At 39.2% G+C, this 14,549-nt stretch overlaps 1 protein-coding gene across 1 annotated transcript; it reads left to right on the top strand.

Moving 5' to 3' along the window:
• The first annotated feature begins 247 nt into the window (after window positions 1–247).
• On the top strand, window positions 248–13,847 carry LOC104982335 (complement factor H-related protein 3-like). The gene is made up of 4 exons (XM_010831692.1): window positions 248–473; window positions 3,900–4,082; window positions 12,818–13,000; window positions 13,437–13,847. Exons 1-4 carry the CDS (start codon window positions 248–250, stop codon window positions 13,643–13,645), a joined length of 801 nt encoding a protein of 266 aa, XP_010829994.1. The 3' UTR covers window positions 13,646–13,847.
• The last annotated feature ends 702 nt before the right edge of the window (window positions 13,848–14,549 follow it).

The raw sequence follows: 14,549 nt of genomic DNA, 5'->3' as shown, positions 1-14,549 counted from the left end.
TTTCTTGGATCAGCTGTCAGCATCCTTTTCCTCAATGTGAGTCACAGTCCACCTCACCTCCTTGGGATGCTCTCCAGTTCTGGGCTGGTCTCTGGACCTGTCGTTGGGCAGATCAGAGTCTAATCTGGTCCTCCTCCTACATGTTCTTGCTCTGATGTCTACATCTGCCGTTGCTAGTGTGTTTTCTTTTGCAGGAACTCTCATTGTCCTTCATATATTCCATAGATACAAAGTCTGCCAGTTGATCATGTGGATTCAATTTTCAGCTTGCAGCACTGGTGGGAATGTTTGGGTTCTCTTCCTTAGCCGCCTGCCCCTGGACTTCACTTGTGGTTTTATCTCCACCTGTGCATGTGAGTCATCCACAGGAGTTTACTCCTGTGGCTCCACAGGAAGACTTGAGTGTGCCTCGGGGAGGACCGAATATGGAGGTGGTGCAGTTGCTTGGATTGCAGGGGTGCTGGCAGTACCAGGTACTAAGGGGAGCCACTGGCTAGGACAGCTGGAAATATGGTGCCCTTAGGGTTTTTTGTAGCCTCTGGTTGCTCTGTCCTTGTGGGGATTGAGCATGGGAGTGACACAGGAGCTGGATAATGGGAACCTTGGCCATGCCAGAAACATAGCTGATGGCTATTGTCAGGAGGTATGTGATTATTAGGGATTTTTCTAGCTTCTGACAGCTCTGCCCAGTGAGGATTGAGCATGGATGTGACTCAGCTGCTTGAATTATGGGAACCCTGGCAGTGCCAAGTGTGCAAGGAAACCAACAGACACAACTGCAGGAACTATGGCCTGATTAGAGTATTTTCCTAGCTTCTGGCACCTGGCCATCAGAGGGCCTCTTTGGCTGGTCCTTCTCTGTTACTTCACCCCTTCAGGCACTTACAGGGCCCCCACATTTAGGGTCATTCTTTGCTGTTTATCACATCAGGGACTTAAAGATCACCCTGTCTGGGGTCCTTCTGTGTTGCTTTTTCATGAGGTCCTTAAAGGGTTACCCTCCCTGGATTGTTTCAGCTGTCTGGTGCTGATATGCACAGAGAGAGAGGCTGCAGAGATGGCTCCATCCTCTGTGTGTGACTCAGCAGTATCACTCTGCCTCCAGGTTATCTGGCTTTCCTTCATAAGCATTTTCCACTGCACCCCCCTCAGGTTCCCTCACACCATCTCCCTTCATTCAATAGCAGACCTTGCCCTGGGGTTGTTTTCCAATGTCTATATTCCAGCTCCAAACTACAACACTTTCTAGAGGACTTGTATCCCTGTCTTGGGTATGTATGGCTGTGGCAAGGATTGTCTGTGTGATTCTCATTCTGTTCAGACTCTCACTGATCAGCTGCTTTACTCTCCAACAGCCTCAGTGCTTCACCTCTGTTGCAAATATTGGCCCTCCAATGCAGCTCTGTTCCTGCTTCAGTTTCCCAACCCAAGGTACAGATCCAGTTCTACTCACTCTTCTCTTTTTGGCCCTCCTTCGTTTTTCCTGCTGAGTGTTGCCTGATTCTATATATTCTTTTCCAGTGGTCGGGTTCTCAGTTGGTGTTCTGCAAGATCTTCTGTGTCTGGAGGTGTATTCCTGATGCATCCGTGGAGAGTGATGTACTCCACGTGCACCAACTCTTCCACCATCATGGATCTCATTGTATGATAATGAACCCACACCTCATTACAAGTCAGGTTTGCTGTGGATGGATGTCCAATTTCTGTTCTTGGGTCAGATAAAAAGCAGTGGATATCTTATTCTTCTCATTTGAACATACTTCTCAATTGATCATTTTTCTTGACTCTCTGTGTGGATATCTGTACGTTAGACTAAACATCCAATTGTCCTAGTCTTCAAAGACTGACATCATATGTAGAACCTTGCCAGAATTCAGCTCTTTCAATCAGCATGGCCAGAATTTTGGGTGCCTCTTTAACCTCTCTGCTCATCCAAACTTCTGTGTTTGTAGTCAGCCTCCTCCAGGAGTCGAGAGTATGCAGTGATCTACAAGTCAGAATAGTTGGCAGAGCAGGCAATTGGAGTTTATCACCTCGCTCACTCTGCACTGAACTGGGGAGAGGAGCTGTGGCAAATGCCTGCATGCTACTTCAAACCCTGTGCCTTCTGCACCATGATTTAGCTCTTTGTAGTCCCCAGGCACGATACAAAGTTTGGGTTTCATCAGCTCTCAGAGACAGGTTAGTTAGAAGCCAATTCCTCAGGCAGAGCTGGAAAAGATGAAGGTCCAGATGTACCGTCTGACTCCTTCCATGGAGAAACTGGGAGTTGCTCACTCTTCATTAAGCTAGGCGAAGACCTGTGAGAAGTGCTGGTACAGATTCATAACTGCCACTTAATTTCTGTAATCCCAGGAGATTGGAAATCCTAGGCTTCTCAGAGGCAGGCTAATTGGAAGCCTGACCCTGGACTATCAGTTGGAAAATCCGAGACCTAGGTTGTGGATCAAACTCTTCTCCCAGGAGAAGCTGGGAGTTGAGTATTCCCTTCAAACTGTATGGTCCTCTGCTGCATGGATTTTATTGCAAGAATGTGTCTTAGTTTTCCCTGCCACTTAGGATTTGGCATTTTCTCACCAGCCTTAAATGCAGAACTTCTCATCTACTCTTTCTATTTTGAATAAAGGAGCTGATACACACAATGGCTGTTAATTCAATGTGTCTGTGGAGGGAAGGAGAGGTCAAGGTGGCCTATTTCATTCTCTTACTAATACCACTGCAATCTTTCCAAATTGTATGTGTTGGGTTTGTTTGCTTTTCTATTTTCAACTTTAAGTAAAAACAATTATTGATTTTTAGTCTTTATCATGTTCTATTATTGCTATGTAATTTTAAAGTTCCCCTCAGATGACACTTTTGTGTCATCTCATAAATCTTATAAAACTTTACTTATCATGGTGTTATTTTCATTCAATTCAAAATAGTCAAAGTTTTCTCTTCATTTCTTCTTTATCCATGCATTACTAAAAAAAATTAGTTGAGTGCTATGAAGATATCTAGTAAGTGACAGAATTGTACTTTTCCAAGTTTAGTTATTCATGGTTTGAAGGATCAGCACTTTGACCTTAGTAGACTGAGGTCTACAATGCATGTATTGATCTTTGTCATCTTCATTGAACTCCATGTACTGATATGCACCCAGTTTTGATGACAACATTTCACATTCTCAGAGACAAAGGCTGGGATCACTATGGTGAAAGATTCTATGATCATCACCTGATCTGTGTTCTGGGTTGTTTAAGAGATCCTGACTAGACAATACTTTCAACAAATCTCAGGAAAGGAAACCCATTGCTAAAAGATTTCTGACATGCTGTGGGATTCCAGATCATTTAGACAAACAGATTTCTAATAATTTCCTAGAAGAGATTCTGAATATTTTAAATCTTGCATTGTTCTAGAATATGGAGGAGAAGGCAATGGCAACCCACTCCAGTACTCTTGCCTGGAAAATCCCATGGACGGAGAAGCCTGGTAGGCTTCAGTTTATGGGGTTGCGAAGAGTCAGACACAACTGAGCGACTTCACTTTTACTTTTCACTTTCATGCATTGGAGAAGGAAATTGCAACCCACTCCAATGTTCTTGCCTGGAGAATCCTAGGGATGGCAGAGCCTGGTGGGCTGCCGTCTCTGGGTCGCACAGAGTCGGACAAGACTGAAGTAACTTAGTAGTAGTAGTAGCAGAATATGGAAATAAAGTGAATTCATTTAATATCTTTGGAAACTCATAGTTTTTTCTTTTGTGTTTTTCTGTCTGACACAGGAACTTAAATGATTAGATTTTTCTGTTTAATAGTCATAAACTACTCTCCTTTTTTGTATCTTTACCTTATTTGGGTCCTTATGAAATGTGTATCAAATATATGCTTACCTTTTCTTTATGCTTTCTCCCTTTTAGAAACATGTTCAAAATACAATATAACAATTGAGAATGGATTTTTGTCTGAATCTGCCTCTACGTATCCCCTAAATAAACAAACAGAATATAAGTGTAAGTCAGGATATGTAACAGCAGATGGTAAGACATCAGGCTTGATTACATGTCTGCAAAATGGATGGTCATCTCAACCTGTCTGCATTAGTAAGTAATTCATTATCTTAGTATTCTTTATGCTGATGATAACTATATAAAAGTACTCTTTAACTATATATTTTTATCCTTCTTTCTTTCTTTCTTTCTTTTTTTTTTCCTGAGGGATAGTCATATGAAATGTTTGTGGTTCCAAGGTTGTATTTGAAAAGATCAGGTACAAAGCTTTGGGAAATGTATATCATTTTTTTAATGATTAATTATAGTGGAGTACAATATCATTGTACCCTTTAGGTCAAGGTTTTTTCACTTTAAAACATCTTGTGACTAAAAAACAATTTTGCTAGGAGCCTTATCAGTATTCTAAGACAAATTCATTTATTTTTAGCTGAGACCTTTATGCTGATTGCATCTGCTTTTATTTTAAGGGACTCTTAAGCCAGAGTCTCTCCTCCTAAGCCTAAAAGTTATTTTTTTTTTTTTATGCAAAGATATAAGGTCATGGCACATAAGCTTCAAATAACGTGATGTATAGTTCATATGTTTGAATGTCTAGGGTAGATATCTTTGTGAAAAATTCTCTCTTAGGAAATCTTCATAAACATCTAGTTAGCAGAGACAGAGAAACACTTTTAGACAGGACCAAATTCTGCTATGCTGAAAGTTTTCCTGTAGCAACACATAGATATTTATGTAGATTTTCTAAGAACAGTCTGCTGAATTTGTCTTTTTCATCCCAAAGCTGCACAGTGATATTTTTGAGGTGATATTTTAATTATTCACTTTAAGTGAAGTGGGTATTTATAATATCCATTTCTACTATTTCTGTTTTATTTTTTCCAATGTCTATGCTTGCTACAAGCACTACACTCTCAAAATTAAAAATGTCACCCCATATCAAGCTTATTTTATATTAATATATGACAATTTTCCATCCTAACACTCTTTTTCTGAAAAAATGTTTCTATTATTATATATTACTATCATAATTTTGCTTTAACACATTATGAAATTTGAAGTAAATTATTTAAACCTTTATTAACATCAGTCTATGGTGTAGGTGAAAACTAATATTGTTAATATATTTTCTTGTAAATAGCTACAAATAATAGAACTATGTATTCAACCTTGATAAGTATAAAGAATACACAACAATTAAAAATATAGTTGGAGATGTACAAGCTAAATTTAGAAAGGTGTAGGACTAGAGATTAAATTGACAACATCCGTTGGATCACAGAAAAAGCGAAGGAAATGCAGAAAAACATCTACTTCTACTTCATTGACTACACTAAAGTCTTTGACTGTGTGGATCACAACACACTGTGGACAATTCTTAATGAGATGGGTCTAATTGACCACTTTACCTTCCTCCCGAGAAACCAGTATGCAGGTAAAGAGCCAACAGTTAGAACCAGACATGGAGCAACAAACTGGTTCAAAATTGGAAAAGTCTAATTGACCACCTTATCTGCCTCCTGAGAAACCAGTATGCAAGTAAGGAACCAACAGTTAGAACCAGACATGGAGCAACAAACTGGTTCAAAATTGGAAAAGGAGTATGTCAAGGCTGTATATTGTCACCCTGCTCATTTGACTTATATGCAGAGTACATCATATAAAATATCAGGCTGAAAGAATCACAAGCTGGAACCAAGATTGCTAAGAAAAACACTGATAACCTCAGAAACACAGATGACACTACTCTAATGAGAGAAAGCAAAGAGGAAAGCTATGAAAACCTCGACAGCATGATAAGAAGCAGAGACATCACTTTACCAACAAAGGTTCATATTGTCAAAGTTATGGTTTTTCAAGCAGTAATGTATGGATGTGAATGTCTGAGCACAAAGAAGGCTGAGTACCAAAGAATTGATTTTTTGAACTCTGGTGCTGGAGAAGACTCTTGAGAGTCCCTTATACTGCAAGGAGATCAAGCCAGTCAATCCTAAAAGAAATCAGTCCTGAATATTCATTGGAAAGACTGATGCTGAAGCTGAAGCTCCAGTATTTTGGCCACCTGATGAGAAGAGCTGACTCATTGGAACAGAACTTGATATTGAAAAACATTAAGCACAGGAGGAGAAGAGACATCAGAGGATAAGATGGTTGGATAGCATGATCAACAGAATGGACAAGACTTTGAGCAAACTCTGGGAGTTAGTGAGGGACAGGGAAGCCTGGCTTGCTACAATCCATGGGGTTGCAAAGATTCAGAAACGACTGAGTGACTGAACAACATAACAGGAACTGATTATAATGTATCTTGACATTAAGTTCTTTGGATCTATCCCATTTGGAATTCACTGAGCATTTTTAATACGTAGCTGTTGTTTTGGTTAGTCGCTAAGTCATATGCCCTATTTGAGAAATTTTTAGCCATTGTTTTTCAAGAATAATTTTGGAGTGCATTTCCTCTACAATATTGTGTTAGTTTCTAGTGTACATCAAAGTGAATCAACTACACATATACACATACCCTCTTTCTTTTGGATTTTCTTTCCATTTGGACCATCAGAAAATAATGGCACAGAGAACCCAGCCATTATGATTTTATCTATTATTCATTATCTTCGATTTCATGTTCAACAGTTCTTTGCTATCTTCCCACAGGTCCTTGAAGCTATGTCCATTTTCTTTTCAGTCTACTTTCAAAGTTAGTTTATCTTCAAACTTATTCATCCTTCTGCTGTCTGCAGTGTATTGTTGAGCCATGTAGTTTTTTAAATAACTTATTTTCTGGTTCTATCAATTGGACTGGATTTTTTTTTTAATTTTATTTTATTTTTAAACTTTACAATATTGTATTAGTTTTGCCAAATATCGAAATGAATCCACCACAGGTATACCTGTGTTCCCCATCCTGAACCCTCCTCCCTCCTCCCTCCCCATACCCTCCCTCTGGGTCGTCCCAGTGCACCAGCCCCAAGCATCCAGTATCGTGCATCAAACCTGGACTGGAGACTCGTTTCATACATGATATTATACATGTTTCAATGCCATTCTCCCAAGTCTCCCCACCCTCTCCCTCTCCCACAGAGTGCATAAGACTGATCTATACATCACTGTCTCTTTTGCTGTCTCGTACACAGGGTTATTGTTACCATCTTTCTAAATTCCATATATATGCGTTAGTATACTGTATTGGTGTTTTTCTTTCTAGCTTACTTCACTCTGTGTAATAGGTTCCAGTTTCATCCATCTCATTAGAACTGATTCAAATGTATTCTTTTTAATGACTGAGTAATACTCCATTGTGTATATGTACTACAGCTTTCTTATCCATTCATCTGCTGATGGGCATCTAGGTTGCTTCCATGTCCTGGCTATTATAAACAGTGCTGCGATGAACATTGGGGTACACATGTCTCTTTCCCTTCTGGTTTCCTCACTGTGTATGCCCAGCAGTGGAATTGCTGGATCATAAGGCAGCCGGATGGGAAACTTTGACTTGCACCCTACATGGCAGTAATGGAGGCCTGATTAATGAGGGAGTCCAATAACATCCTTAGTCTCAAGATATAAAAGCTCATCTGTCCGAATAAAGTTGAAAATCACTTATCAGGCCAAGACCAGGTAAGGCTCAAAAGAGAAAAAACAATCAACAGAAGAAAACACTGAGATGACACAGATATGGAAATTTAAAATTTCCATATCTGTGTCATCTCAGTGTGAAGGCTTCATCCAAAATTTCCATATCTGTGTCGTCTCAGTGTGAAGGCTTCATCCAAAATTTCCATATCTGTGTCATCTCAGTGTGAAGGCTTCATCCAAAATTTCCATATCTGTGTCATCTCAGTGTGAAGGCTTCATCCAAAATTTCCATATCTGTGTCATCTCAATGTGAAGGCTTCATCCAAAATTTCCATATCTGTGTCATCTCAGTGTTTTCTTCTGTTGATTGTTTTTTCTTTTTTGAGCCTTACTTGGTCTTGGCCTGATAAATGATTTTCAACTTTATTCGGACAGATGAGCTTTTATATCTTGAGACTAAGGATGTTATTGGACTCCCTCATTAATCAGGCCTCCATTACTGCCATGTAGGGTGCAAGTCAAAGTTTCTCATCCGGCTTCCTCTGAATTAGGAGAAAGGGCAGAGGTTTCTTGTTCCCCCATCATGTGGGTGGAAATGAGGGCTATTTTCATGGCTCCTGTAGATCAAGACAGGGAAAGGATTGGTCTTAGATTTCTACATTGGTGTGTTTCTAGACTAAATATGCTCAGTTCAGTCACTCAGTCATGTCCAACTCTTTGCAAACCCATGAACTGCAGCACTCCAGGCCTCCCTGTCCATCACCAACTCCCAGAGCTTACTCAAATTCATGGTCATCGAGTTGGTGATGCCATCCAACCATCTCATCCTCTGCCGTCCCCTTCTCCTCCCATCTTTAGTGTTTACCAGCATCAGGATCTTTTCAAATGAGTTAGTTCTTTAGATCAGGTGGCCAAAGTATTGGAGTTTCAGCTTCATCATCAGTCCTTCTAGTGAATATTCAGGACTGATCTTTAGGATTGACTGGTTGGATATCCTTGTTGTCCAAGGGACTCTCAAGAGTCTTCTCAAACACCACAGTTCAAAAGCATAAATTTTTCAGTGTTCAGCTTTGTCTGTCATCCAACTCTCACACCCATACATGACCATGGGAAAAATCATACATGACTACTGGCAAAACCATAATTTTGACTTTGTTGGGAAAGTAATATTTATGCTTTTTAATATACTGTCTAGGTTGGTCATAACTTTTCTTCTAAGGAACAAATGTCTTTTAATTTCATGGCTGCAGTCACCATCTGCAGTGATTTTGGAGACCCCCAAAATAAGTCTCTCACTGTTTCCATTGTTTTCCATCTATTTGCCATGAAGTTATGGGACCAGATGCCATGACCTTAGTTTTCCAAACGTTGAGTTTTAAGGCAACGTTTCACTCTCTTCTTTCACTTTCCTCAAGAGACTCTTTAATTCTTCACTTTCTGCCATTAAAGGTGGTGTCATCTACATATCTGAGGTTGTTGATATTTCTCTGCACAATCTTGTTTCAGCTTGTGCTTCATCAGGCCCAGCATTTAGCATGATGTACTCTGCATATAAGTTAAATAAGCAAGGTGACAAAATATAGCCTTGACATACTCCTTTCTTGATTTGGAACCAGTTTGTGGTTCCTTGTCAAGTTCTAACTGTTGCTTCTTGACCTGCATACAGTTTTCTCAAGAGGCATGTCAGGTGTTCTATTCTCATCTCTTTAAGAATTTTCCACAGTTTGTTGGAAAATTCTTTTCCAACAAAGAAATGTTTTCCACACAGTCAAAGGCTTTGGCATAGTCAATAAATCAGAAGTAGATGATGTTCTGGAATTCTCTTTCTTTTTCTATGATCCAAAGGATTTTAGCAATTTGATCTCTGGTTTCTCTGCCTTTTCAAAATCCAGCTTAAACATCTGGAAGTTCACAGTTCAGTACTGTTGAACTCTAACTTGGAGAATTTTGAGCATTACTTTGCTAGTGTGTGAGATGAGTGCAATCCTGCAGTAGTTTGAACATTCTTAGGGATTGCCTTTCTTTGGGATTGAGATGAAATCTGACCTTTTCCAATCTGTGGCCTCTGCTGAGTTTTCCAAATTTGCTGGCATATTGAGTGCAGTACTTCAACAGCATCATCTTTTAGGATTTGGAGCAGCTCAACGGGAATTCCATCACCTCCACTAGCTTTGTTTGTAGTGATTCTTCCTAAGGCCCACTTGACTCCACATTTCAGGATGTTGTGCTGTTGATGAGTGAGCCCACCATCGTGCTTATCTGCATCATGAAGACCTTCTTTGTATAGTTCTTCTGTGTATTTTGGCCACTTATTATATCTTCTGCCTCTGTTAGGTCCATACCATTTCTCTCCTTTATTGTGCCCATCTTTTCATGAAATATTCCTTTGGTATCTCTAATTTTCTTGAAAAGAACTCTAGTCCTTACCATTCTATTATTTTCCTCCATTTCTTTGCATTGATCACTGAGGAAGGCTTTCTTATCTTTCCTTGCTATTCTTTGGAACTCTGCATTCAAATGGGTTTATCTTTCCTTTTCTCCATTGCCTTTAGCTAGCATCTCTTTTTTTCTCAGCTATTTTTAAGGCCTCCTCAGACAACCATTTTGCCTTTTTACATTACTTTTTTTGGGGGGATGGTCTTGATCACTGCCTCCTATACAAAGTCACTAACCTTTGTTGATAGTTCTTCAGGCATTCTTTCTTATCAGATCTAATCCTTTGACTCTATTTGTCACTTCCAGTCTATAATCATCAGGGATTTGATTTAGGTCATACTTGAATGGTCTAGGGGTTTTCCTTACTTTCTTCATTTTAAATCTGAATTTGGCAACAAGAAACTCATGATTTGAGCCACAGTCAGCTCCAAGTCTTGTTTTTGCTAACTGTATAGAGCTTCTCCATCTGTGGCTGCAAAGAATATAACCAATCTGATTTTGGAATTGACCATCTGGTGATGTCCGTGTGTAGAGTCTTCTCTTGTGTTTTTGGAAGTGGATATTTGATATGACCAGAGCACTCCCTTGACAAAACTCTGTTAGCCTTTGCCTTGCTTCATTTTGTACCTCAAAGCCAAATTTGCCTGTTACTCCAGGTATCTCTTGACTTTCTGTTTTGTATTCCAGTCCCCTATAATGAAAAGGACAACTTTTTGGGGTATTAGTTCCAGAAGGTCTTGTAGGTCTTCAGAAAACTGTTCAACTTCTGCCTCTTCAGCATTACTGGTCGGGGCATAGACCTAGATTACTGTGATATTGATTGCTTTGTCTTTGAAATGAACCGAGATTATTCTGTCACTTTTGAGATTTCATCCAAGCACTGCATTTCAGACTCTTTTGTTGACTATCATGGCTACTCCATTTCTTCGAAGGGATTCTTGTCCACAGTAATAGATATAATGGTCATTTGAGTCAAATTCACCCATTTCATTTCATTTTAATGTTCACTAATTCCTAAAATGTTGATGTTCACTCTTACCAACCCCTGTTTGACACTTCCAAGTTGCCTTGATTCATGAACCTAACATCCCAGGTTCCTATGCACTATTGCTCTTTACAGCATCAGACTTTACTTCCATCACCAGTCACATCCACAACTGGGTGTTGTTTTTGCTTTGGCTCCATCTCCTTTTTCTTTCTGGAGTTATTTCTTCACTGATCTACAGTAGCATATTGAGCACCTACCGACCTGAGGAGTTCATTTTACAGTGTCCTATCTTTTTGCCTTTCCATATTTTTCATGGGGTTCTCAAGGCAAGAGTACTGAAGTGGTTTGCCATTCCCTTCTCCAGTGGACCATGTTTTGTCAGGACTCGCCACCATGACCCATTTGTCTTGAGTGGCCCTACAGGGCATGGCTCAGAGTTTCATTGAGTTAGACAAGGTTGTGGTCCATGTGATCAGAATGGTTAATATTCTGTGACTGTGATTTTCATTCCGTCTGCCCTCTGATGGATAAGGTTAAGAGGCTTATGGAAGATTCCTGATGGGAGAAACTGACTCATGGGGAAACTGAGTCTTGGTCTGATGGAAGGGGCCATGCTCAGTAAATCTTTAGACAAATTTTCTGTTGATGCATGAGGCTGTGTTCCCTCCCTGTTGTTTGACCTGTGGCCAAACTACGGTGGAGGTAAGGAAGATAATGTTGACCTCCTTCAAAAGGTCTTATGCATGCACTACTGCACTCAGTGCCCCCAACCCTGCAGCAGGCCATCACCAACCCAAGCTTCAGCCAGTCTCCTGGGCACTCACGTTCAAGTCTGGGTCAGTCTCTTGTGGGGTCACTGCTCCTTTCTCCTGGGTCCTGGTGCTCACAAGGTTTTGTTTGGGACCTCTAAGAGTCTATTTCCACAGTCCTGTGTAAGTTCTGGTGACTCTATTGTGGGGGGATGTTGACCTCCTCCAAGAAGGTTCATGCCATACCCAGATCTACTACACCCAGAGCCCCTGCCCCTGCAGCAGTCCACTGCTCACCCATAATTCTACAGGAGACACTCAAACACAGTTCTGACTCAGTCTCTGTGGGGTCTCTGGGTCCTGGTGCACACAAGGTATATTTCTAGACTAAGTCAGTATTGTGACAATTGTTTGTGTCTTGCTAAGCTACTCTTTTCTGGGCCTTTTATTAAAGAGATCAACTGCTTTATGAGATTTTTTTCTTTCTGGACTTGTATTATGTCTGGGTTGCAGTCTCAGGGGCCCATTTGGGATACATAGATGGCAAAATGAAAACTGCAAGGACTCTCTTCAGTGTAATTCTTTCAATCCCGAGGTCCCTAAGCAGATTGACTTCTCTACTTGTTTCACAGTCTCCTGTGTTAGTTTTTATACTGTATCAGGACCTTTATTTGTCAGAAGGAATACTTAGCAGATGCCATAAGCACAAACATTTTTACCTCATCTTGTCCAGAAATGGAAGTCAAAATTTCATTTCAAACACTGCAACATGTTGTTTAAAAGGGTCAATTTTTTTAATCTTAGCTATCCATCTTTCCAGCATATATTCTGAAAGAAATATGTTTTATCATCAGGACACTGCAAAGCAGACATATTTGTTAATGTACTATATGTGCTTCCATGGGGGTAAAAATTAGGTCTTAAAATGTGCATTTCTGATTAAGTGATTAAAATTCCTTCTACAAATCATTTCTGTCATCAGAAGTCATAAGTTTTGATTTTATATATTTGGCTACATTTTTATTTATTTAAAACTGTACGGGTGGTCTTTGAATAAATCAAGCACCATTATTTTTTAGACTCTCAAGGAAAATGTGGGCCTCCACCACCAATAGACAACGGAGACATTACCTCACTCCTGCAATCGGTGTATCCTCCAGGAATGAGTGTTGAGTACCAGTGTCAGGCCTACTATGAACTACAGGGAAACAGAAACGTAGTATGTCAGAATGGAGAGTGGTCAGAACCACCAAAATGCTTAGGTAAATGCTTTAAACTTCTCTTGGATCCTGGGATAATCCTTGTACACAGCATAATGTTTAACTGTTAATAGAATTTTTATGGATTAAATAACAACCATTCTTTTTCATGCTTTACAACCAAGTATTCATATCTGTATATAGAAATAAAGTTAGAAAATTTCATGTTTGAGCAACAGTGGTTCCTTAATGAAAGGTCTTCATATGATAACTGACATTATGAATCTTTCATTATAACATTTAATGATCACACTAAACGAAGTATCTCATTCTTGTAATATTAAATTTTTAATATAATGAAACCTACATTATAGATTTTCAGTGTATTTGTTTGGAAAAGTTTTGAGGAGGAATATTTGGAACAAAGTTCTTGAAACCCTGAAATTCATAAAAGCATTTGCATACTACTAAAATTTTTGTTTATTTTCTTTAACTTTAGAGGCATGTGTAATTTCAGAAGAAACGATGAGAAAACATCACATACAGTTAAGATGGAAACCTGATACAAAACTTTACTTTAAAACAGAGGATAATATTGAATTCATGTGTCAACATGGTTATCATCCAGTGACACCAGAACATACATTTCAAACAACCTGTCGGGAAGGAAAGGTGGTGTATCCTAGCTGTGGAAAAAACATTGACTAAATGCAGTTGTAAAATTGAAATATGTACATGTATTCAGATTTTTCCTGATTAATTCAATTTTGTTTATTTTATCAAGTAGTTTCTAACTCATCTTGAATCATAAAACAGATTTATGTTAAATATGTGGTAACGATGTAATTGAAAGATGGAAGACCAATGAATCACTTCTTAAAAGTGCCTCATTAAACTTTGCAAGTCAAAATGTTATGTGTCTTGTTCATGAAACATTTACAGCAAGAAGTTAGATTCAATCACTTCCATGCCTCTTTCCATCCATCAGTTTCCTAACGTTCTTAAATCTTTCTCCATTACTTCTGAAGGCTTTCTGAAACTGTTTTAGAAGACATGGGGAAAAAAAGTGTGGAAAGAAATGGAAAACTTCAAAATATTGATAATATCACTTAACAAACATATAAAAGCAAACTATGTCATACCTATGTCAGTAATTAAGTATAGTTTATCTTACTTTTGCTCATCTATCAATAGATTAATAAACCAAAAATGATGAAATACATAATATTTTCATTTCAGTTCATTTCAGTCATTCAGTCATGTCTGACTCTTTGTGACCCCATGGACTGCAGCACCTCAGGCCTCCCCTGTCCAGTACTAACTCCCGGAGTTTACTCAAACTCATGTGCATCAAGTTGGTGATGCCATCTAACCATCTCATCCTCTGTCACCACCTTCTCCTCCTGCCTTCAATCTTTCACAGCATCAGGGTGTTTTCAAATGGGGCAGTTTTTCGCATCATGTGGCCAAAGTGTTGGAGTTTCAGTTTCAGCATCAGTCCTTCCAATGAATATTCAGGACTGATTTCCTTTAGGATGGACTGGTTGGATCTCATAATATTTTACAATATGCTCATCAAAGTACACATAATAATTCAAATAAAGAGCAATGA

Source organism: Bison bison, unplaced genomic scaffold (assembly GCF_000754665.1).
Source record: "Bison bison bison isolate TAMUID 2011002044 unplaced genomic scaffold, Bison_UMD1.0 scf7180017860069, whole genome shotgun sequence".
NCBI lineage: Eukaryota > Metazoa > Chordata > Mammalia > Artiodactyla > Bovidae > Bison > Bison bison.
The sequence above is the reverse complement of the archived record's forward strand: the minus strand, read 5'-3'. Positions and strand labels throughout refer to the sequence as shown.

What these genes read in the sequence shown, in the direction of transcription:
- LOC104982335 (XM_010831692.1), top strand. Translation starts at nt 248, where the DNA reads ATGTGGATTCAATTTTCAGCTTGCAGCACTGGTGGGAATGTTTGGGTT. An exon ending in AGGGGTGCTGGCAGTACCAG is followed by an intron (nt 474 to 3,899) that starts GTACTAAGGGGA and finishes TCTCCCTTTTAG; the next exon opens with AAACATGTTCAAAATACAAT. An exon ending in ATCTCAACCTGTCTGCATTA is followed by an intron (nt 4,083 to 12,817) that starts GTAAGTAATTCA and finishes ATTATTTTTTAG; the next exon opens with ACTCTCAAGGAAAATGTGGG.